The following is a 25,285-nucleotide window of genomic DNA, read 5'->3' as shown; positions in this document are numbered from 1 at the left end:
TTTTAGTTACTAGTCTCAGAAATTTTTATACTGTTCTAGTTCTTTCCTTTTATTTTACAACTAGACCAAATCCCAGGGAGGTTAAATAATTTTCTCTAGGTCATATAGTTAGATAGTGGTTGATCAAGGATTGAAATTTAGGTCATGATTCTTGATGCTTTAAACTTTTCCAAGAAACCATGCTGACTGCCCTCTTGAGAAGCCAGGCCACTATTTTTAGGTTCTCTGAATGAGGGAATACTTGTCTTTGTGCAATGTCATGTGACAGACTCTATATGTTTAGTGTTTCTGTACATCCTAATTCAAGATGATCTGTTGGTTTCCAGAACCCACGAGTTATTTGGATAAGAGTCTTGGATTGGAATTGTAGCAGTACAAATTGTGATCAAGTTACGGTGAGCCTTGAATGCCATGATAAAAGATTATGGCCTTTATGGGGAAGTTGCTGAAAAATTTGCTTTGGGGAGTGACATACTGGGACATGCTTATTTATCCCCTCCAATTCTTAAGATCATGCAAGTGTTATATGCTTATTAAAAGAGCTCAAACAATACTTCTTTAGAGGCAATATTGCACAGGGCTTAAGAGTAGATACTAGAACTACAACCAAACCAGGTTGTATTGCCTAGTGACCTGGGCAAGTTAGTTATCTTTTAGTGCATTAGTTGATCTGCAAAATTGAGGTAACAGTAGAGCTTATCTTATACAGTCGTTTTGAGAATTCAGTGTTAATATGTGTACAATTCTTAGTAGGCTCTCCAGCTGTTTGTGTTGTAGTTGTTTCTTGAAAAAACAGAACCATCCCTAGTGTCTCTTATATGCTGAGGTGATCACTATTTATAGCTTATATATTTTTCCTAAAGTGTTTTACATAGATACAGTAGAAAATTCTTACCTTCATTTAAAATATATTTTTTAAAAAATTAATGTTTTATTTATGTATTTATTTATTTTTGAGAGAAAAAGAGGCAGAGAGAGAGATACAGAATCCAAAGCAGGCTTCAGGCTCTGAGCTGTCAGTACAGAGCCCGATGCGGGGCACGAACTCACAAACTGTGAAATCGTGACCTGAGTCAAAGTTGGATGTGTAACCCACTGAGCCACCCAAGTGCCCTTCATTTAAAAAATATTAATGCTGGGGGTGCCTGGGTGGCTCAGTCAGTTACACGTCCGACTTCAGCTCAGGTCTTGTGGTTCATGAGTTCCAGCCCTGCATTGGGCTCTGTGCTGATAGCTCAGAGCATGGAGCCTGCTTCCAATTCTGTGTGTGTCTCTCTCTCTGGCCCTCTCCCTTGCTTGCACTCTGTCTCTCCCAAAGATAAGTAAACATTAAAAAAATACTTAAAAAATATTAATGCCAATTGAATGTTGAATGATGTAAACTTTGTGCTGCCTCCACTTGTTGAGTTCAGTGCTCATAAAAGTCATATGTTTGTTTCCAAATTGGCTAATCCTATTGTACTTGTATTGTGTTTATATTATTAGGTATAATTAAACCATTGATAAATGAATGTGAAAAGAGAGTTGTATTTTTTTTTAAGTTTATTTATTTTGAGAGAGTGAGAGCGCGCCCGCATGCGTAATCAGAGAGGGGCAAAGAGAAAGGAGAGAGAATCCCAGGCAGGCTCCCTTTATCACGAAGCCTGACAGAGGCTCACTTCCACAAACCGTGAGATCTTGACCTCAGCTGATATCAAGAGTCTGAACCTTAACTGACTGAGCCACCCAGGCATCCCTGAGAATTGACGCAAACTAAGTTAATTACTTTGGAAAACTTGTTAAAGATACATTAATTGTCAAAGAAAGTTGTTAGGTGTGGGTAAGATAACTAAAATAATACAAATCCAAATCTAGAAGGAGATCTGCATTCTCATTGCTCCACAGGTGTCTAAGTAATTTGTTACTTTGAAATAATCTAAAACCAAAAATTATAGACAATGCATTATAGATAGGGTTTATACAATAATGAGAACCCAAAATTCCAATTAGCAGAGCCATGTTCGGAGAGAACATTTGGGCTTGACATTAAAATATTGATGAATTATATTTTAAATTAAAAAGTTCAGTGTTTATAAGGTATATGTAACTTTTAAATGGTTCTCCAGGTTAATTGGCTTTGATGAACTAACCAATTTTGAGTTACGGTTTTATATATATATAAATCCAGATTTTTTTTTTCAGTCCAAAAGGAGATGAATCTTACTGTATTCTCGAGCATTTTTTTTTTTTTTCCATTTAGTATCTTAGAAATCTAAAAATGCTCTTTCATGCTGACATCTTGATTTCAGACTCTGGCCTCTAGAATTGTTTGTGGTCATGTGTTGCGGCATCCTTAGGAAACTAATACTCCCCTCAATTCCAGTTACTCTCAGTGAAGCCCACTGCTAGACAACACACACACACACACACACACATACACACCACGCACACACATACATACAAAAGAAAAAGAATTAAAATGCTGTTTCAGAGTCTGATTGTGCTTTGTCTACTTGGGTTTGTAGGATTCTGCCTAGATGAAATGACAGATTTCGCATGTCCATGGAATTGAACAGATTCATTGATGTATCAAGATCCAATAACCTTTATTATCTTGTGAGATTTAAATTCTACTCTTCTTTAGGACTCTTCTAACTGTTAATATTGTAAACTAGATTCATTCAGTAGTAAATAGTTGAATGCCCTCTATGTGAAAGCATTAGGGTGCTACTGATTTTGGCTTGCTGATCTTGCACATATTTCCTGAGGGAAGTAACTGATTGTGTTGGCTAATAACTCTGGGATCAGTTTGTGTGGTTTTCAAATTTTAGCTTGCAATAGTTTGGTATATTGTTAATGTGGTTGCTGTATGTTAGTAATTAACTTATTAATTATACACTAATGTAATAACTTTTTGATTTTTGAATTCCAAGTAAAAACTGGCAGATCTTATGGACACAGTATTGTGCCAAAAGACACAAGTTCTTTTATTGTGTAATTACTTTGAGAATATCTGAGAAACTAATATTTATCATTTAAATTTAATCTAGAGTGATGGTGGAGATTTAAAAAGAGATTCTGCTGGTATAGCCTGTAAGTTCACTTATAGGAAGTTTAAAGTTTATGCTTCTTGCCTCCTAAATTTAATGGCTCATTAAGGATTTGGAGAAAAGTATTTCTAGTTCAGTCCCCAACTTCACACAGCAATTTCTTTGTATACAAATGACTTTTATAAGGGTGGCCAATCAGCTCAGTACACGTTAATTATTATTTTTTTTTACCTATGTGTATACATGATGTTTTCTATCTGTAAAGACGGAAAGGTCTTTAAAAGTAATTTGGAAAGGGAACGTGGATGTAGCCTGTCTCATAGCAAATGTACTGGTTAGTAGTAGTACCTGCATCTACCAACTTCATTCTTGACATTTTATTTTTCCCTTTATTGTACAATTTTTCAGTGATTATATGCCTGTTCAAGACAAGCTACTTTAAAAGATCGTCTTGAACAAGACGTATAATAAGTTAATGAAGTTTGTATATCTGAGTAATTTTCCTAATGGAGGCTTAGATCTACTAATTCTGTATTTTATTCTTGAGAGTAAGATGCTTTTTCCCTAAGCTTCAACTCTCTACTTGTTATGCACTTGTCCTTTCATTTCTAGTTTTTTGTTTTTATTTTTCTATTTACATTAATGTATGAAGAGGAAGAACTTGATCGTTGAATTCTGTAAGTCTTGGGATTAAAAGGACTCTGGCAAATGCTGCAGAAACAAGTGGTTTAAACATGGAAAGTATTTTTTCTTATTCATTTTGCTAGTCTTTTGCAGATTTATAGGCTAATACTTAGAAATTAAAGTGCTCTTGTTTTAGACTTAAGGTTTTTATAGTAAATATTTTAAACATGTGGAATAGAAGATATCTTTTCAGGTATTTACAATAGTAGAGCTGTTTTTTCACTATTTTAGTGGCCTTAGTGGTCAACAGTTTTATGACTGTGGTTGATTAAATTATCATTGGATTGAGTAGTATGAACTTCATGCTTTTAATTCTAAAGAGGGAAGGCACGAACATACCAACTCTGCAAGGTAGAATTTTACCCATTTTTCATGAGAGGCCTAGAGAGACTGACGGTCACATAAGCTAAAGAGGGACTGATCAAGAATTTGAATTCAGATCATTTGAAAAAAATCATCATAGCGTTCTATTGATCCTTATAAAGGAATAATTTTTGGCTCAGTAATGAGGATACACAAATCGTTATCAAAGGCAGTTATTTAAAACTACTCTAAGATACCTTTGATTACATTAATTGCCCTAGCTCGATAAAAGGACTTTAAGGGCAGGGATGCCTGGGTGGCTCAGTGGGTTAAGTGTCTGACTTTGGCTCAGGTCATGATCTCATAGTTCATGAGTTTGAGCCCCACATTGTGCTCTATGCTGAAAGCTTGGAGCCTGGAGCCTGCCTCCCTCTCTCTGTGTCCCTCCCCTGCTCACACTCTGTCTCTCTCTCTCTCCCTCAAAATAAATAAACATTAAAAAAAGGGGGGGGTGCTTAAGGCCAACTTAATTTTGTTCACTGCTCATTCCCTAGCACATAGAGCAGTATCCAGAACATAGTATATGCTCAATAAATATGTTGAGTGGATGAATTTGAGTTTATTACATTTAAAATGACAGAATAGTCCTAATCTGGAGGATAAGTGCTTAAAAATACACAAGATTTCTTCCATTGTTTGGAGACAAGAAATTCAGAACTTGATGGTGATACGCTGGAAGGGTTGTTGATTATTGGAAATTATTCAGATGATGGAGATGATGGTGGGGGCCTTGGAAACTGAGGAAGAATGAATCTGAAACACTGAGGAGACACAAAAGGCAAGGTGAGCAGATATAATAGGAGACTAGAAAAAAGAAGGATTAAATAGGGAGCTGGGAGAATGGGGTACTGACAAGAAATGGAATGGAAAGCGTGTGGAAAAGATTCAGTTTGAAAGTTTTAATTTTTGCAATGATGGCAGATATTTAAATGGATACACATCCTATAGGTGGCTGGGAATAGGAAATCAAACAGGAATGAATGGTAAAATCTGAGATTGATGGAGATGATTAATGGGGAGGGTTGAGCCTTGAGGGACAGCCACATTTTAAAAATAATAACAGAAAGAAGCAATTATTAAAAATAAAGTTTCAGAAGAAAATCAATAATGTTCTTCTGTGGCACATTTTTTGTTTTGTTTTAAGATGTGTTCCTGTTCATCTAAAATGGGAGAAGGGGATTAAATGTGTTAGGGTGAGGAAAATTTGATATAATCAGGAATAATTTAGGTGGTGTTGTCACCACATTCTAGGCTTTGAGAGCTAAAATATAAATATCTCATTTCTTGGTAGGGTGAAGTAGATGATCCAGTTTTGGAAACTAAATGTCTAATAGCTATTTCAAAATAATAGGTCGAAATGTAAACCAGTACTTTAAAAAAGTTAAGTAATACAGGGGCACCTGGGTGGTTCAGTCGGTTGGGCATCCAACTTCGGACCAGGTCATGATCTCACGGTTTGTGGGTTCGAGCCCTGCGTCGGGCTCTATGCTGACAGCTCAGAGCCTGGAGCCTGCTTTGAATTCTGTGTCTCCCTCTCTCTCTGCCCCTTCCCTACTCACGCTCTGTCTCTCTCTGTCTCTCACAAATAAACATTGAAAAAAATTTTTTTTAAAAAGCAAGTAATGCGTTCTTTGGGAGGTTAACAAGGGAAGAGATTAGCATGGGACAAATTTTATGGCTCAAATAGTTTTTTGAGTTCAGCTAGTTAAATTTTTGTTTATTGAGAAAACAGTCCTCAGGAGGTTGATCTGCTAGAGACCTCAAAGCTAGTTTTGTATCACAGAAGTCTAAGTTGTGAAGTTGAGAATGCTTCAAGGAAGCATTAATACTTAAATGATCCCTGAAGGTTTAATCAGATTTTTGTTGGGTGGAATGGTTATATGTAAAGGAAAATTACTTTAGAAATTTTGAAGGGGAATGAGCAAAGATAACGCCAGCAATAGAAAAATACTGGCATAATCAGAGGATTTATATATTGGAATATTAGTGTGGAGCAAGGTAACCTGATAATGTCAAGATTAGGAATTTAATTGGAGTTACTGTGAGCTACTATGCTTTTTTTGAAGAGGGCAAGACTAGGAGACTTGTGGGCTTTGAAGTATAATCTGTTCAGAGTTTAAGCAGTTCTAGAATAAAGGGCTGGAGCAAATGCCTTTTTAAAAAATAAGACATCTAGGCCACATCTTAGACCTATTAAATCAGAATCTCTGGGGGTAAGGCCTAGGAATCCATAATTTTCAACTACTAACCCCCAGGTATATGAAAAGTAGCAGTTGGTGAGTTTATGTTTGAGAACGATTGGTTTAAAGGTCAAGTTAGAATAGGGAGAGAGACCACTTAGAAAATTATTCTGACAGCCCAAGTCTGAGATAATAAAATGTAGACAGTAGAGACAGAAAGATTTGTTTGAATCCTATTAATTAGCTTTGCTGCACATTGTTTTTAGATAGGGGAAGAAGAGAGGACTCACGTTCTCTAGTCTGAAATAAATGATTCAAAATAGTGATAGAAAGAATAATTAATTCTGGAGGGGACGTTGTTTTACTTGAGACTGGAATGAAGAATGAGAGAATAAAATTATTGCCAACTTTGATTGTTTCAGTCAAAAATTATGCCCTTACCTAATGGCATACTTATTTCAAGGCTGAAAAAGCAAGAATGAACCAGCCCAATAGTCTGTACGGGTTGACTAAAAGATAAATGCAGGGTTTTTTGTTGTTTTTGTTTGATTTTTTAATTATAACAGACTCTAACACTACTTTTTGGGAGCATATTTTTCCTTTTCTGCTTTAGGCAGATAGAGTATACCAATCAAGTAAGTTTTTCATGTCACATGATGAGTCTGTAAGTATTTTCTTTTAGCCAGTGATTTTTGAACTATTCTCCAGGAAGCCTTAGGCTTGTCATGTGGTAGGTGGGAGGATGTTCAGGCAGGGCCATTTCCGTGCCACCCTCTTTAACTATAGACATAGCAAATATGAGGTACAAATGCCTACTATATCTTTTAGCAGACGTTACTGATTACTTGAGGCCTTCTCCTGTTGTATTTGGCTGTGGCCTCCTTAACACAGTACTTCAAGTTGATATCAGCAATCGGAGAAAGCATAGTAGATTAAAGCTAATTTTCACTTTGGAATCAAAATACATGCTTAGATTATGGTTTAAGAGTTCATTTGTGGGGCGCCAGGGTGACTCAGTGGGTTGAGTGTCAGACTCTTGATTTCAGCTCAGGTCATGATCCCGGGGTCGTGGGATCAAGCCCTGCTTCAGGTTCCGTGCTGAGGATGGAGCCTGCTTAGGATTCTCTGTCTGTCTGTCTGTCTCTCTCTCCCCACCACACCTCTTTCTCTTCCTCCCTTTGCCCCCCCTCCCATGCGTGTGCTCACCCTTTCACTCGCTCTAAAAAAAATAAATAAAAGATTTCATTCATAAGAAAATTTCTGTCAATACTCAAAAAAACAGGTTTGAAGGCCACAATTTTAATGTAATTTTTTCAAATTAAATTTTAAGTTTTGAAGTAAGATTTACATGCATTTCTAAGAAATAATACAGAGAAATTCTTTTTCCTTTATCCAGTTTCCCTTAATTGTAACGTCTTGTAAAACTGTAGTACAGTGTCAAAACCAGAATATTGACATTGATACAATCTATCCATTTTGTCCAGCTTTCCCTAATTCTACTCCTGTGTGTGTGTGTGTGTGTTTAGTTTTCTGTATTTTTATTACATTTGTAAGGTTCCTGTATCTACTACCAGAGTTAAGATATAGAGCATTTCCATCTCCACAAGGTTCCCTGGACCTTACAAACACACTGATCTGTTCTCTATTTCTATAATATGTCATTCAAGACTCTTACATAAATGTAATTATACAGTATGTGATCTTTTTGGAATTGGATTTTTTATTTCACTCAACATAATGTCCTTAATATTCATTGGAGTTGTTGCATCTATCAGTAGTTCTTTAGGGGTGCCTGGGTGGTTCAGTCAGTTAAGCATCTGACTCTTGCTTTCGGCTCACATCATGATCTCAGTGTCATGAGATTGAGCCCTACGTTGGGCTCCATGATAAGTATGGAGCTTGCTTGGGATTCTCTTTCTCCTTCTCTCTCTGACCCTCCCCTGCTTGCGCTCTCTCTCTCTCTATCTCTCAAAATAAGTAAACATTTTAATAAAAAAAATAGTTCCTTTCAAAATATGTAAACATTTGAATAAAATAATTCCTTTATATTGCTAAGTAGTGTTCCATTTAATGTCATTTTCCCATTTGGTAGCTACCACATAGAACATGCCACTTCAGGGACACCTGGGTGACTCAGTCAGTTAAGTGTCCGACTTTGGCTCAGGTCATGATCTCATGCTTTGTGGGTTTGAGGCCTGCATCAGGCTGTCTGCTGTCAGCCCGGAGCCTGCTTTGGATCCTCTCTCTTTCTTTCTCTGTGTCCCTACCCTGGTTGCTCTTGCTCTCTCAAAAGTAAAACTTAAAAACAAACAAACAAACAAAACAGGCAGCTTCTGAGTTTAACTTTTAAATTTGTAGAACATGTTGTCTTTCATTGTCTTTTGTGAACTTCCCTGATTCTGTTTTCTCCTAATATCTCACTCCTCAACTACATTGAGGACTACTGGGAGCACAGTTTAAAAATTACTAATGTAGATAGCAATTTTTTTTTTTTTAACAGAAGGAAGTTTTAGAATCCATGAAGTATGTGGTATTACGCTTTACAGGTATTATGCTTCACACATGTGATATTTTACATTCACACGTGATATTACTGCTTTTGTACTTAAAAGTAAGCTTTTGAGGAATTTAGGAAGATGTGATTATTAGGTTTGAAGATTCTTTGTCTTCTGTGCTTGTATATTGAGCAGTATATTCTAAGGTACGTAGTTGTGGGCCATATGGCAAATAGAAAGTGGAAATAGGTAACTATTTTAGAAGGAAGTTGCTTTTATTCTATTCTCAGATGTGAATAAAGACTAACCTCATTCTAAGAATAGGTTTGTATGTATAGGAAACAGAAATTGTGTGTTTATGCCCAGAGACTCTAGTCTACCCTGTCAACTCTATTATCAGTCACTGAATTGCTATTTTATTTATTTTTTTAATTTGCAAACCACATACCTTTTTTTTTTTTTAACTTTTTATTTATTTTGAGAGAGAGAGAGAGCCAGGGGAGGGGCAGAGAGAGAGAATCTCAAGCAGGCTCAATCCCACAAACCATTGAAATCATGACCTGAGCTGAAATCAAGAGTTGGACGCTTCACCAATTGAGCCATCGAGGCACCCCCTGAATTGCTATTTTAAAACACCACACTTGGAGCACCCGTGGCTTGGTTAGTTAAATGTTTGACTTCAGCTGACGTTATGATCTTGGGGTTCATGGGTTCGAGCCCCACATTGGGCTCTGCGCTGACAGTGTAGAGCCTGCTTGGGATTCTCTCTCTCTCTGTCTCTGTCTCTGTCTCTGTCTCTGTCTCTGTCTCTCTGCCCCTACTCCACTCACACTTTTTCTCTCTCTCTCAAAATAAGGAAAGTTTAAAAAAGCCACATTTTACTAGATTTTATACTGTAGTTTGGTGATCTCTAACACTTCAGGGAATTACAAATAACTATTCAAAAATGCGTGGGGCATTAAAAAACTGATAGTATTGAACTTAATTCTTTTAACTTGTGGATGCTTTGGCATGGTAAAGGAGATTGAATGTACCAATACTTCTGTTGGTTGCAGAATTGATGTTTAAAAGTTTTCCCAAAACCCTGGTAGAAGGAAAGTTATCCCATTATATAATGCCAGACAATTCACTATATTCATACATGTATTTTTAAATTTAATGGACTTCATCTTTTAGAGAAATTTCAGGTTCACTCAAAGATGAAAGGAATGTATAGATTTCCCACATGCCTCCTCCCCACACAAGCACAACCTTCATCATCATCAGTGTTTCTCATTATTATGGTACATTTATAACATTCAATGAACCAGCATTGAAACATCATTATCCGGGCACCTGAGTGACTCTGTTAGTTAAACATCTGACTCTTCCGCTCAGGTCATGATCTTATGATTCAACGGTTCGAGCCCCTGCATTGGGCTCTGCACTGGCAGTGCGGAGCCTGCTTGGGATTTTCTCTCTACCTCTCCCTGATTCATGCTCTCTCTCTCTCTCTCTCAAAATAAATAAATGAACTTATTAAAAAAACAGAAAAGAAATACCATTATCATCCAAAGTGTATAGTTTACATTGGGGTTCACTCTGTCTTCGTGTATTTTTTTAAAAAGGTTATTCTTGACACTTTAATACTTGGATTCCAATGTCACATTACTAGTGAGCTAAAAGATAATGTAAACTGAGTTGTAAGCCAGTATGAAGTTCCAAAAAATACTGGCAGATTTGGGAAGGTACCTTAATCTTGACCCTGAAGGGATGAGGTGGTGCTCATTGGATAATATCACAAGGATTGCCATTGATTTGTTAAAGTCTTTTATTCAGAGCCAATTTCTGTTGTGACAAAAATTCTGTAAAAAGAATTTCAGGTCCAGCTTACCTATTGATTTTCACCATTACTGTGCACACAGATTTTTAGTTTAAGAAAATAATTGAAACTGTGTTTGGAGTTTATAATAAAGAGGTTTGTTGTTTTTTTGTTTTTTTTTTAAGTGAAACTACTTCTATCAGATTCTCTGAAATTGAAGTCCAATACAGAAGTATCCTCTCACCTTTCTTGGCAAGAATGGATTTTGGAAAAGATCATAGATTCTATTTTTTTTTTTTTCATTCAGATCGTATTTATTGAGCACCTACAGTGCATGACAAAAGTGCTTTTTATTTTTTATTTTTTTTCTAGTAAACTCTTCCTCCAATCTGGAGCTCAAAGTGTGAGATTAAGAGTCTCATGTTTCACTGACTGAGCCAGGCAGGCACCCAGATCAGAAATTCTTTTAAAAAAAATTTTTTTTAACATTTATTTATTTTTGAGACACAGAGAGAGCATGAACAGGGGAGGGTCAGAGAAAGGGAGACACAGAATCTGAAACAGGCTCCAGGCTCTGAGCTGTCAGCACAGAGCCCAACGCGGGGCTTGAACCCATGGACCGCGAAATCGTGACCTGAGCTGAAGTCGGACGCTTAACCGACTGAGCCACCCAGGCGCCCCAGAAATTCTTTTTTTTTTTTTTTTAATTATTAAAGTTTATTTATTTTTGAGAGAGAGAAAAAGAGGGAGAGCATGAGCAGGGGAGGGGTAGAGAGAGAGGGAGAGAATCCCAAGCAGGCTCTGTACTGTCAGCACAGAACCCAATGGGGGGGTTCAGTCTCACCAACCTGTGAGATCATGACCTGAGCCAAGATCAAGCGTTGGACATGTTTAACCAACTGAGCCACCCAAGCTCCCCCCCATCAAAAATTCTTAAATTACTTGAATTGTACAAGTATATAGTTGAGAGCTGTTCTCCAGTACTGATCTTTTAGGGACTTTTTATCTGGTCACCATAGCTAACACTAACTGAGTGCCACACACAATTCCTTGAAACAATTCAGGAAAACATGTTCTGTGATTATTCTTTTTTACAGATGAGGAGCTAAGGCTTCAAGAGAATAAGTAACCATTATTAGTTAAGTGGCAGAATGTGAAATCTGAAGCACTGTTACTTTGATACTGAATTTAGTTGTAACAGTTGGTTGGAATTGTTGTACTCAACAGGATCCAGTGAAACTCCATGAAACTCTTACAGAACCAGAAAATACACTTCTCGAAATATAGGTTTCCATTTTTCAAGCATTTCCATGAACTGACTCTGACTACAAGAATACAGATTTTTCTAAATAGAGATTTTATTTGCTATAAAAGTATTATAATGTAGGTTGGTGTAATTCTTTGTTTTTAGGAACCAAATGGTCATTAAAGAGAGACTCAAGTTAAAATTTAACTGATTAAATACGTGGTCTGTGCTTAACAAATCGTTTTGTATATGGAATTGAATATCCTTATACAAATTAGTAATCTCAGATTTGGAGCATGGTTCCTTTAACTTCAGTGTATTAGTGAAGTGTACTGGTGAATCATGTACTGAAAATAATAGAGTTTGAATATTCTTTGATTATGTGCTTTGCATCATCCCTGAAGTATTTTAAACCCAAATTTTAGACTTTGAGCCCATTCTTCTCTACTTCTGTAGTGTTCTAATGCATTTTTGTGGAATGGATGTGAATTAAGTAGATCAGGTTTGGGGGAGGAGCAAAGTGGGTTTCATTATTCTTTAAGTGTGCTAGAATAAATGGCGTCCAGATAAATGAGACATTTATGTATTTATCTAATTTCTTCTCTTTTTGAGCAAGGCAGTTGTCAGTATTTTCCTCTTAACTGTAAATTGTAGATTACTTTACCAATTATCTAGCAAATTTTAATTTCACACAAACTAATGGGTAGGTGCTGGAATCAGACTGTTAGGATTCAAATTGTTTTTTTTCCCCCAAAATGTTTGTTTATTTTGAGAGAGAGTGCGAGCACTTGAGCAGAGGAAGGGCAGAGAGGAGGAGAGAGAATCCCAGGCAGTCTCCACAGTGTCAGCACAGAGCCAGATACAGAGCTCAATTCCATGACCCTGAATTGTGACCTGAACTGAGATGTAGAGTCGGACGCTTAATTGACTGAGCCACCTAGGTGCCCCTAGGGTTCAATTATTGAGTCTGTGATTTATTAGCTATGGAACTTTGGACAAGTTTAATCTATCTTCTCTGTAAAATGGGGATAATAAGGCTACCTACACCATAGGTTCATTGTGAGGATTAAGCATTGTAAGCACTCAGTATTTGTTATCACTGTTATAACTTCTGTTTGGGGAGGCTTGAGTATCAGGTAAGCGCTTGTAGAGCACTGTCTGATACTAATATTAACCCAATTGGAAAAAAATCATTCTGTTGTCAGAGTTATTTTTTGTTGTTTTTTGGAATCTGATATTTATTCTGTTCTTTCGATTATTAGGAGTACTTGGTTAATATACTCGTGATTATAAGGTGTAAACTGTAATATCAAAAACCTAACCTTCCTGTTTATAGTTGAAGTCCACAGAGCAGTGAAATGACTTGTCCTAAGTTTCATAGGTAATAAGTTGGTAGTAGATCTTGATCAACCAGTATTTTTTAAATTATACCTTAGTCAACTGCTGTAGAGAAAGGAAATCTTAAGTGCATAATGAAGGCAGTTTAATTTCTAACTTATAAAGAAATGTTAGGTATGTAGTCCCTCACAGTTTCTTTGAAGTTGCTTTATTTCCGCTAGTAATATAGCTCAAAATTCACCTGCTTGTTAGTGATACGTATCTAAAACATAAACGTGTTGATTTAATTTTAATATTCATTGAACTCTGTGTAAGGTAGTTACGAAAGACAGAAAGATAATAAATGACCCTTTCTTCAGAGAGATTATGTCAGGAGTACCTGGGTGGCACTGAGAGTGCAGAACCTGCTTGGGATTCTCTCCCTCTTTCTCTGCCCCTCCCGTATTCACATGGGCTTGCTCCCTCACTCTCTCAAAAAACAAAAACACACATACGTTTTTAAAAAATATTATTTTAGAATACACTTTTATTTGTAATATTAGAAACAAATTTTCCTCCTGTTTCCATCCTTCTGCTTTTTTGGGTATGGTATTCATCTTCTCAATGGTATTTTTTGCTTTCTGAACTTTTTAACATGGTCTTAAAAGCAGCCTCAGTCTTAAACTGATAGACTATTTTGTAATTGCTTTTCCTAGCCTTTTATCTTGTTTTTCCTTCTTTAGGGTTTTATGTGTTTTCGTTTTGGGATTGTTGCCTTTGCTTTGCCAAGTCTGTTTTTAATACTGTATTTTCTCAGTTTCTCCTCAGTTTGATTTGATACTTAGCTTTAACCGTTGCCTTTACTGTGTTTACATTTATTTGCATACAGAAGCGAAGAATAAATTTATTTTTTTTAAGAATTAGCTGCTGTCATTGTGTGAGCCCCTTTGGTTTTTTAGGTGCCATGTTAGGTGCCAAGCATCGATAATTTTATGCCATTTAAAAACAGCTCAATACTCCTATGTTCACTTGGTTTCTAGGTCTATTCTGGATAGCAGGTTTTGTGAAGACATTTGTTCTTTCTTGGACCTCAGATTTACCAGACATCTCATGGTATTTCCTTTTATATTATTTCTTTAATGGCTGCCATTTGTTCTCAATGTACTTTGTATATATTTTACTTGCCAGTTGGATAACCAGTTTCTTGATTCACATATAAGATGTGAAGCTTTGTGTAATTGTTTGGATTGTGTTGAATTGTTTTTTCTCCAGTTATGCCTGTGTTATAAGCTCACACCTTTTCTGCCTACTGCATTGGCTTTCCCTTTCTTTTCTTCTTAATTTTCAAGACACAGCAATTTGACCCCAACGAATTTATGATGTTATTAAGTATCAACTGAATTTTTAAACAGTGTGAGTTTTCTGGTGATAGAGTTTTTGATATTAATGAATATAGCAAAATATTTGCCATTTTATGGTCTCAATAGATAGGACCTCTTGCCTTCTGGCCTCCTGTGAATAAATTCCTGAGATCCTCTTCCCTGTTGAATCAAATACAGAGTTTGTGGTTCTGTTTCAGATGTGATGATGTGTCTATCTTGGGGAATGAAGTTCTGTGTTCTTAGAGCGATGCATTTGTGCAGAGGGTGTCATGAAGTTGCTGTTATAGCACTTGATTGTATAGGTTGACCACTCATTTGGCTAATGAGGCCGGGGCTGCAGTTTCATTCTAGGTGCTCTGATTCATTCACCAGTCCCTTATAGAGTGCTCCAGGCACTGTGCAGGGTTTGAGAGACAGGCAGTAATCATACAAACACAGGCCATTGTCTGAAGTAGGTTAATGGCAAGCTCTTCACTGCTGCTTAAAAATAGCTCAAATGTAGTGTTTATTGAAGATTGTATATTTATATAAAAATGGAGCACACTATTAGATACGTACTCAAATAGATTCTTTTAGGTTGGAACTATTAATCAGTTAACTAAAAGAACACATAATGATTTGATTTCTGCTTTCTAGTTACCGGTCTGGTTAAAACAAAAAAATGCACTACTAAATATTTAACAACATATGTCTAAAATTTAAGACTTCTGTGAATCAAATGTAAAGATATGCTGAGCTAAAGAAAACATCTCCCAAGTAGATGCTACCAACAAGGAGGACGGTTTTTCTTCTTAAGTTTTAATTGTTATCTGTTGTTATATCTGTATCTTCAGCATTTTAAAGAAATATAGAATATTGTCACATTTGAATGGAACAAACTTATAGTTTTGTATATTGGTTGTGTTTTGTCAATTGTAAATTTTATAATTTTGTAGCTTTGTGTGGGTTAATGCAGCTTTTATGAAGCAACTCTAATAAGGTCACAGGGGCAGCAAAGAAGGTAGGGCAGTTTTTCCTTTTTCTCAGTCTGCTTTAATTTTTAGAGGATGATTTTAATTTGATGAGCACGTTATAAAAACATGGCAAGTTGAAAACCATAATTATTTTCAAAAACTATTAGAAGAATCACTTTAAATGAGGTCTAGACAGCTTTTCCATGAAGAGCAACTCTTCTTATGTGACTGCCACTTACTGATTGCTAAAAATGTGCAGTGCTGTGTATGAAAATGCTTTACATTCATTCATTTTCTTCATGGAAACCCTATGAGGATAAAATCTCATTTTATTATTATTTTTTTTAATTTTTTTTTTTTCAACGTTTTTTATTTATTTTTGGGACAGAGAGAGACAGAGCATGAACGGGGGAGGGGCAGAGAGAGAGGGAGACACAGAATCGGAAACAGGCTCCAGGCTCCGAGCCATCAGCCCAGAGCCTGACGCGGGGCTCGAACTCACGGACCGCGAGATCGTGACCTGGCTGAAGTCGGACGCTTAACCGACTGCGCCACCCAGGCGCCCCAAAAATCTCATTTTATAAGCAAGGAACCTGAAGCTTAGGTTAAATAACTTGCCTAGCTCATATATCTGGTGAGCATTAGAGATAGGCTCCGGAGCCTATGTTTTGAACTTTTAGGCACAAATGCCTATTATTGTATATTTTTATTATAATATCTTATAATCTAGTAGCTCCCTAAGTTATACATGGTTTAAAAGTAGAGGCTAGTTTTCTTGGAGAATTTAAACAACTGTTACCACTTTACTTCCCTATTTTGGTATTTGCTCCCATAAGGTATGAGGTCACAATCTTTATTACCTGTGAAATAGAAATTAACCTGAATAGTTATTCTCAAGGTTACTTGTAAAGATTAAAGATAAATATAAGAATTGCCATTTGAAGAAACCTTGCTCTTCAGTATTTCAGGTATAACACGGGAAAAACAATTTTGACTGTTGCCCTTTTCTGTTTATAGTATTATCTGTTTTGTTCCTAAGTTGTACTGTATTATTACTGAAAAGATTTTTTTTTTAATTTTTATTTTGAGAGAGCGAGTACCCAAGTGGGGATGGGGGAGAGGGAGTGAGGGAGGCAGAGAGAGAGAGAGAGAGAGAGAGAGAGAGAGAGTCCTGAGCATGCTCCACACTGCTAGCACAGAGGCTGATGTGGGGCTCAGACTCATGCACTGCACAATCATGACCTGAGCTGAAGTCAGACATTTAACTGACTCAGCCACCCAGGCACCCCTTACTACTGAAAAGATTTTGAGTAGATATTTCACAAAGAGTATCATATGCAAGTGTCATACAGTGAATTAGATTAGAAACATTGATGTTGAAGCTGAATACATTTTGTTATTTGGTAAATTTGTTTAAAAAACACTTCAAGTGTATTAGTTTTCTCTACTAATTACCTGTATTAGGAAATATTAGTTCTGGGGAGTTAATACTAACTGAAGAAATAAGAGAACTCCCTCAATATACATGTACTTATGTGGTATGGAAAATGACAGCCACTTTAAAACATTGGATTTTATCACAAATAAAATAGCTTTCCTTTAATAATACATAAATAACAGAGTAGAATTGGTTCAAATCCTGGTTTTAGTTTTTAAAAATGTTTGATTTTTGAGAGAGAGAAAGAGCAGGAGTGGGGGAGAGGCTGAGAGCAAGGGGGACAGAGGATCCAGAGTAGGCTCCACCCTGAAGTAGAGAGCCCCATGCTGGGCTTTAGCCATGAGATCATGACCTGAGCCAAAGTTGGATGTTCAACCCACTGAGCCACCCAGGTGCCTCTGCTGGTTTTATCTCTTAAACTGAGCAACCTTGGTTAAGTTATTTAACCTTTCTTGCTTTTGTTATCCTCAGTGGTAAAAGGGAGAGCCCTGTTTCAGAGTTGTAAGGATTAAATAGATCATCCATGTAAAAGCATAGTAAGTATTTGATATATGTTAGATCGCTTACTGAATCAAGAAGGCTTATTTTGGATACCAGTGCTGTAAGAAATTCCATTTTATCTTTGAAAATGAGTAATATTTGTTGGTTCTTCACTAAGCAAGACAGCTTAGTTCATCTTTCTTTTTGGCATTTTATATTCTTTCTCTAAGTGAGGTTATGATTCAGAAACGTCTTTTAATCACAGTCCCATAACTTAATTCCAAAATAAAATAAAATAAAATAAATAAACGAAGTAGAGACTCTCTTGAGCAAATTCCAGTTTATATGGATATTTTAATGAAGAATGCTTTTTCTTCATGTATTTTACTTACTGTCTTTATAGTATGAATGTGTTAGGAATATGAAATTATTTTTAATTTTTTGTTCCCTTTTCTTTTAAACAGGGTTTGTGGATGCACTTAGATGTTTGCAATGAGCACTGTGGCTGGCATGCCCCAGTGTTTTGGATACCAATGCATAGGACTCCATAGTAATCGAATTTACCAGAGGCGAACGTCATGAGCATAGTGATCCCTTTGGGGGTTGATACAGCAGAAACATCATACTTGGAAATGGCTGCAGGCTCAGAGTAAGTATTTAAATTAAAAGTGTTTGGGATAGGAAAGGCAAAATATTTTATATAGTTATTTTAGCATAACCAAGCAGTGCTTGGTTTGGATTTATATTTTTTCTCATTTAGGATTCTTGTTGAAAATAAAACATGAGAAGATTAAAGTCAAAAATTCCTTTAAAATTACTTTTTCAAACAACTTTTGAGCCAAAATGCTGTATCTTTTCCCACTTCTTTTTGTCTTTTCCATCTGCTAATTGTTGACCTCAAGATAGTAATTTTTTTTGATTGTAAGATTTGTCACGTCTTATTGAAAAAGTAATTTGATTTTAAATTTGATCTTAATTTTAAAAATATTCTAATAAGATCCATTTAAATGTGGGATTTGCTTTTTTTTTTAATTTTTTAATTTGTATTTTTTAAACATTTACTTATTTATTTTGAGAGAGGGAGAGAGTATGTGAGCAGAGGAGGGGCAGAGAGAGAGGATCCCAAGCAGGCCCCGCTCTGTCAATGCAGAGCCTCACACAAGGCTCCATCTCACAGATCCTGAGATCATGACCTGAGTTGAAACCAAGAGTTGGTTGCTCAACTGGCTGAGCTACCCAGGTGCTCTTGGTTTATTTTTTTTTAAGTTGAGTTGAAATAATTCAAGCCACTTTTAAATAAGAGAAAGGGATTATCTTCTGCTGGATGATTATTTTGATAACTTTTGCTTTTATGAGTGCCGTTTCTGACGGATTCAGTAAAACGTTCTTACCTTGCCTCTGGACTATTTGGTCTAGGCAATTGTGTGGATATATTTCATTATATTTTGTTTTTGAATGACCAGTCACTTTAACACTAGGTTATTGCTGTGACAATTGATTGATTATTTGTTTTTGGACATTTGCAAGGGATTCAAGTGGCAGTGTTGGAAGCTGAACGATGGAAAGATGCAACTGTTTATTCTTCGATTCGGTATATAGATATATTGGGCCTAGTGGGATTCTAATTGACCAGAAAGCTGAACTTACTAGAATAGAAATTTGAAAAAAGGAAATTTATTTTAGGCCTCTGAAACTGATACATGGAGAGGACAAAAATGCTGTTTATTATTCTGTTTTTGCTGGCATTTCAGGTGGTCTGAAATGTTTTCACCACTTCTGTTTGTGCCATTGGGAAAAACCCAGAGATGCTTTCTAATGTTTCAGATTAATATACGGTCTGTTTAACTGTATGATTATTGTGATGCAGTTTTTAAAAGCCATTATGTTTTTTTCACTATGTATAAGTTATTTTTGTTGTAAAGTAACAGATTCCTAACAAGGTACTCTTGAGACAGTTAATCAACTGTCTGCCCACTCATTCTGCCCAAATAGGGACACTACTGTGGAAGGAAAGAACCTGGAAGCAGTGCTTGGGAGACAAAGGGTTCCTAGGCTAAAGTACTAGTTTTTCTTAATGTTAGTCATCTGGTAGGTGCAAATCCATATCTGATAATAGTTGTAGGCATTTGTTGGTAAAGATTCTTTGCTTCCTAAAAATAATCACCTCCTTGGTTCTTTTTAAAAAAAATCAGTCTTTTAAGCAGTTAATACAAGATGTAATTTCTGAAATTTATATATTAGATAGGAATTTGTCTACCAAATGGCATGAGATACATCTGTGCTTTGTCATATCTAGTGTTTGTGCTATGAAGTAATTCACAGAATGGAAGATAGAGGGGCACCTGGGTGGCTCAGTCGGTTGAGCGACTGACTTGGGCTCAGGTCATGATCTCACGGTTTGTGAGTTTGAGCCCCGTGTCGGGCTCTGTGCTAACAGCTCAGAGCCTGGAGCCTGCTTCTGATTTGGTGTCTCCCTCTCCCTCTGCCCCTCCCCCACTCATGCTCTGTCTCTATCTCAGAAATAAATAGAAACATTAAAACAAAACAAAAAAAGAATGGAAGATACATTATTCTACAGTCAAAAGGGAATGAATAATATTGAAAGAGGGCAGTATGGGGATAACTTCCTATTTTCTTTATTAAATGCATGTATTAGAGTACTTATAGAATAAGTATGATTTATATTATGGAGCCAAATCTTTTTGGGTACACGTATGGCATTTTTATTATGCAAAAATGATCAATTTGTAGGTAATTACAAAATGACTATCTTTCTTTTTAGGAAATTATTTTTTTCTATTCCATGTACAGGTATGTGTCACTTGGGCATATCTTCCCCTATGCAGTGGACATAGAAAGTATAGCTGGTGCCAATTTTTATTATGGGACAGCCGTCAGAATTTTTGTGGCTTAATTTTCAAACTTTTAAATTCTCTTTTAAAATATAAAACCTGGAAGCTTAAAAAGACCATTAAATAACATTTTCCCCCCTTCCCTCAGAAACAAAACTTTTAGAGTTGTTTTATAAGAAACTTTAATGTAATTAATATGATGCTTCCTTTTTATTACAAATACATAATCAAAAGTTGTGTAAGACACAGGATGCTGGGAGAAGGGTGCATGGGGCTTCACTACTTCTTTGTTTACCTCCTGTGAAGCTACATAATTACTTCAAACTAAATTATTTTTAATGGAATTACATTCTGTTGTATTCATGTGGCTATATAATTCTAATTATACATGAGTTTTTTTTTTTTTAAAAAGATTGTACTGTTACAGTACAGTCTATCATTAATGAACTATTTTAAAATTTAGGAGATACTCAGTGATTGTTTATTCAGTGTGTTAGTGTACTGGACCAAATTTATGTTGACTTCTGAGGCTATAAAAGAGAATGTATTGGACTACTTGTTCTTCTAGACTATCTGTAGCATTTTATGGATAGGAAATTGCAGTTGAATATCCAGCTCAGGATCTGTGAAGAATGGGTTTGCAAAGCTCTACTCTAGTCCGTTATTTTCATACTTGGTAGCATTTGCTTCTGGATTATTGGGTCTCTAAAATAACTCCTTTTTCTCACCAGCTCCAGCTTCTTTATTGTATATTTGTGCTCTTCTCATCACTAAGTTTTAAAAAACCTTGGGTTTGTTTTGCCTTTCCTTCAGAGTTAAGGATCTTGTATTTTACTTCTTTCTGTTACCTATTGCCTTGGCAAGAGTTGACCCTCTACCTAAATGTTTGAACTAAAAAGAATAATTGTAAAATATTTTAGACGTAACCGAGTAGTGAAGATTGATAGACTATGGTTTAGGGATAATAAGAACAAACTTTTGTTTCATTAGCCTATGTATTTTTTAAAGAAGTTGTAAACATTCCACAGTCAAATTTAACTGAAGATGTTTTATTTAAAAATAATTTTTTACTATACATAGTATTAATAAAACAAATACATAGATTTTGGTGAATAGAAGTGGAATTGAAGCCAGCTGCTACAGGGGAGACTCAAGATACCTTAAAAAATTGCCTGTTAACTACTTAGATCTTAGCAGTAAATTTTTACCTGCATTGTGTTTGTCCTTTTATTTTAAAAAATACCCATTACAACACACAGGTTAACATAATGACTGATTTTCTCACTAGTGCCTGGAAGGATCTGGGTACAATAAAAAATGTGGAAATGTAATAATATATTTAAAGGGAATATTGAGCTGAGTGCAAAAACAATTTTTAAAAACTTGATTAGCAAAATGACCATAACTGGAGGAGACTGCTTTTCTTACCAGGAAGTTCTGTCTGTAAAATTTTTTTGATTAGCTGTGTGTCTGTAAATGTAGGCTGATAATAGAAGTAGATTTCTGGCTTTTAGCATAACTTCATAGGGTAAGACTGGTAGTCCAAGAGAAAGCACATTTTGGATCATCACTTGTAAGCATCAACTGTTTGGGGAGTGTTTTACTAGAGGCTCAGGTTATAAACGTAAGGTATAACCTTTTACCCCTACTCTTAAGGAAAGTATAATCAGTGGGGAAATCAGAACTCTAAATCAGAGCTGTCCAATTAAAAAAGTACACAAAAGCATGTCATGTGTACTTTAAAATTTTCTAGTGTCCATATTAAAAAAGTTTTTAAAAAAGGTTAATTTTGTTATGTATTTTTTAACTGAGTATGTCCAGAGTATTACCATTTTAATATATAATCACTATAAAAATATGAATGAGATATTTCATGTCTTTTTTTTCCCCATACTAAAAATATTTAAAATCTGGTATGTATTTTATACTTTCAGTACCTCTTAATTGAAACTAGCCACATTTCAAGTGCTCAGTGTATGTCCAGTGGCTACTGTATTGGATAAAGAAGCTCTGGACTAACAAAGTGGTAGGACCTCAGAGAAGAAGAAAATGGGGAAACTTAGGCTATAGGCTAGTTATGAAAGTTGTAAAAGTGAGATCTGAGAATCTCTTTCTGAATAAGGAAGATAAAGATATAAGGCACATACTGTTACTCTAAATTTATAGGTGAGGAAACTGAAGTCACAGAGCAGAAAAGTGGCAGAGGCAGAACTTAATAATGTGTTCATTTTAGGCCTTTTTGGTATTATAGCTCTTTTACTAATGTTACAGAGAATGATTTATGTAACATAACTGTGTTGACACATGGTTCATGTAAGTAATAGCTTTAGTTCTAGCAGTAGTAAATTCAGTATAATAAATGACTACATATAACAAAGATATTCACAGGTCTTTGCTCAAGGATAAGGAATGTTGAAGAAAACCTAGACTCCTTTATCGTTAGACAGGAAAGTTGACCCAGAAGTCAGCTGTATTAGAATTGTATGTTTTTTATTCTAATAGGTAGAATGTATCTCCTCACTTTCTTTTTACCTCTTCTACCTCTGGCATTCCAGCGATCTGAATTCCTAAATTGGTTAAATAAAAAAAAGACAGGAAACCCTTCTGGAGCTAGAAAGTGGGAAGACATATAAATGGGGAATGTTAAATTAAAAAAAAAACACATTTTTTTTAACATTTATTTTTGAGAGAGAGACAGAGCACAAGCGGGGGAGGGGCAGAGAGAGGGAGACAGAATCCAAAGCAGGCTCCAGGCTCTGAGCTGTCAGCACAGAGCCTGACGTGGGCTTGAACTCACGAGCTGTGAGATCATGACCTGAGCTGAAGTCGGACACAACCGACTGAGCCATCCAGGTGCCCCTAAATGGGGAATGTTAAATTTCGTCTTTCATAGCCTTTTTAAAAAAGAAATGCCAAGCTACTTTTCTCTCTCAGAGACTGGGAACAAGATTGCAAACGTTGTATTCCTTTTAATGTTACTATTAGTACCTTGGTACCATTAGAAATCATTAATGTGAGCTTTTATATAATTATGTGTTACTTTTGAATGAGGTGGACAAATGAGTAAATGTGACATGTGTAAATTAGAGGTGAATTATTTTGGAGGAGGGCTCCCAGTACTATGCCTGGCAACATAGTAAATGCTCATTTGTTGACTGAGAGTAGTAAAAAAGAGATATATAGGTTTTCAGTTTTGTTCTACCACTAACATACTAGTGAGCCCTTCAATATAACAATCATTGTAGACTTTGGTTATCTTAATTTGAAAAAGAGGGCTTGGATTGAGGTATTAACGTGACTCTTTTGACTTCAAATTGCTGAGAGTCAGTACATTTTTACCTCTTGTATTTTGCCAGTGTCTGATATTAAGTTATTTCAGTGTCACTAGAGCCACCTGCTGACAGAGTTCATTACTTGTTAAGTGTTTGGGTGCTTTTAGTCTGAATTTGTATGATTGAAGATGCTAAAATGTTTTGTGTATGATGAAATGTTTTCAGTAGCATATTACTTGTTCATTTTCTCTGATGCTTAACATTTTCACTTATGATTTCTTTACACATAATCCACTATCAAGAAACTAATACTTTCTATTGCTCTCAAAGTGTTGATTTGCTTATCCTAATTTGGAAGTGCTTTCATTTAAAAGTGGTTTTGTTTTAGTATTTAAAAGCCTATTTTACAGTACTGTGCTAGCAGTATTTAGAAGTGTTTTTCACATGATGCTGAATTTCTCATTTGTTTCATACTTAATCATAAACAATTTTTTTTCTAATTTTATTTCCACTTGTAATACTGAATACAAAGCTCAGTACATCCATACAGCTGTCTATAATGTAGTGTTTAATATCTCTTAATCATCCCAGCAGAAAGGCCAGTATTATTCCCATTTTGCAAAAAGTGGAGTTATGTTTGAACCCAGGGTTGCTTAGCTCCCGATCCATACTGCCACATAGGTCAGAAGAGCCAGATTTTGTTAATGGATGTGGATGAGTTAAATGAAGTAAAATGCCACATGAAATAAACTGAGGATAGTTGTCATACCAAACCTTTCCATTTTCAAAAGTTTCTTGTATATTATTATAATGTGTGTAATTTTCATATGTTATCTTTGGAAAATAATAGGTTATAACAAGGATGAAAGAAATTTACAAGTTTTGATCACAAATCTGAAGGAATATATTGAGAACTCATGGAGATCTTTTACACCCATTACTGTAATAATTAGGGAGTCAGTCTGTCCATGTGTCATTACTGATACCTAAGTGTGTATTACTGAATATCTTAACATTAAAAGGAAAACTAGAGGTTTTACCTAAAGCACTGATATAAACTTCTCATTAAAATCAAATGGAATTTTGAAGGTATAAACAGGGAAGAAATTAAATTTTTGTTGAAGAACAAGAAGGAAATCATAAAAGTCCTATTTCTGAGGAATCAGAGTTTGTTTTTTTTTAAAGGTTTATTTATTTTTGAGAGAGAGAGAGAGAGAGCGCACACAAGCGGGGAAGGGGCAGTGAGAGAGGGCGACAGAGGATCCTAACTAGGCTCTGTGTTGACAGCAGGGAGCCCGATAGCAGGGCTGGAACTCATGAACTGCGAGATCATAACCTGAGCCAAGGTCAGACACTGAACTGATTGAACTACTCAGGCGCCCCAGAATTAGAGCTTATTTATTCACTTATTCTAAGCTGTTCTTTTTCTCCCTTATTCATAAATAATTTCATGATTGGTACTTTCACTTTTTAGATCTTCAGTTCACCTAACTCAAATGTCTGCAGTAAGAGTGCATAATGTGCCGTGGATGGTAATTTATGATGCCTTTTTAAAGAGTAAGGATATTTTGGTATAAATAAGATTTTTAATTTGTAAAGTGGTTCCACAAACCACTTTTCATTTTTACAAATGGAAATACTACATAAAGGAATAATTTTACTTTTAATAAACAAAGATATCCTGCATATTTATGAAGTCTGAAGTAATGAAAATTAAACTGGCATAGATTCTGGATTTCTAGAACTCAGGCTTTGTGTAACTCTATGAAATGACACATACTGCCATTGTCTAA

General features: G+C 35.7%; 1 protein-coding gene across 6 annotated transcripts in view; it reads left to right on the top strand.

Moving 5' to 3' along the window:
- The window catches only part of KMT2E (lysine methyltransferase 2E (inactive)), a 99,317-nt gene that overhangs the window by 10,054 nt on the left and 63,978 nt on the right, over positions 1–25,285 (top strand). For 2 of the 6 annotated variants that reach the window (XM_042915626.1, XM_042915644.1), the window contains exons 2-3: positions 14,156–14,228; positions 17,833–18,017. In XM_042915626.1, coding sequence (XP_042771560.1) covers positions 17,947–18,017 — 71 coding nt within the window. In that variant the 5' untranslated portion in view covers positions 14,156–14,228; positions 17,833–17,946. Of the gene's footprint in view, positions 1–326; positions 396–4,519; positions 4,860–14,155; positions 14,229–17,832; positions 18,018–25,285 lie in introns of those variants that run through there. The other 4 variants (XM_042915661.1, XM_042915670.1, XM_042915635.1 and 1 more) reach the window with 3 other exon arrangements.

This window comes from Panthera leo, chromosome A2, assembly GCF_018350215.1.
Source record: "Panthera leo isolate Ple1 chromosome A2, P.leo_Ple1_pat1.1, whole genome shotgun sequence".
Lineage (NCBI taxonomy): Eukaryota > Metazoa > Chordata > Mammalia > Carnivora > Felidae > Panthera > Panthera leo.
Note: the sequence above shows the minus strand (reverse complement) of the source record. Positions and strands in the feature narration are given on the sequence as shown.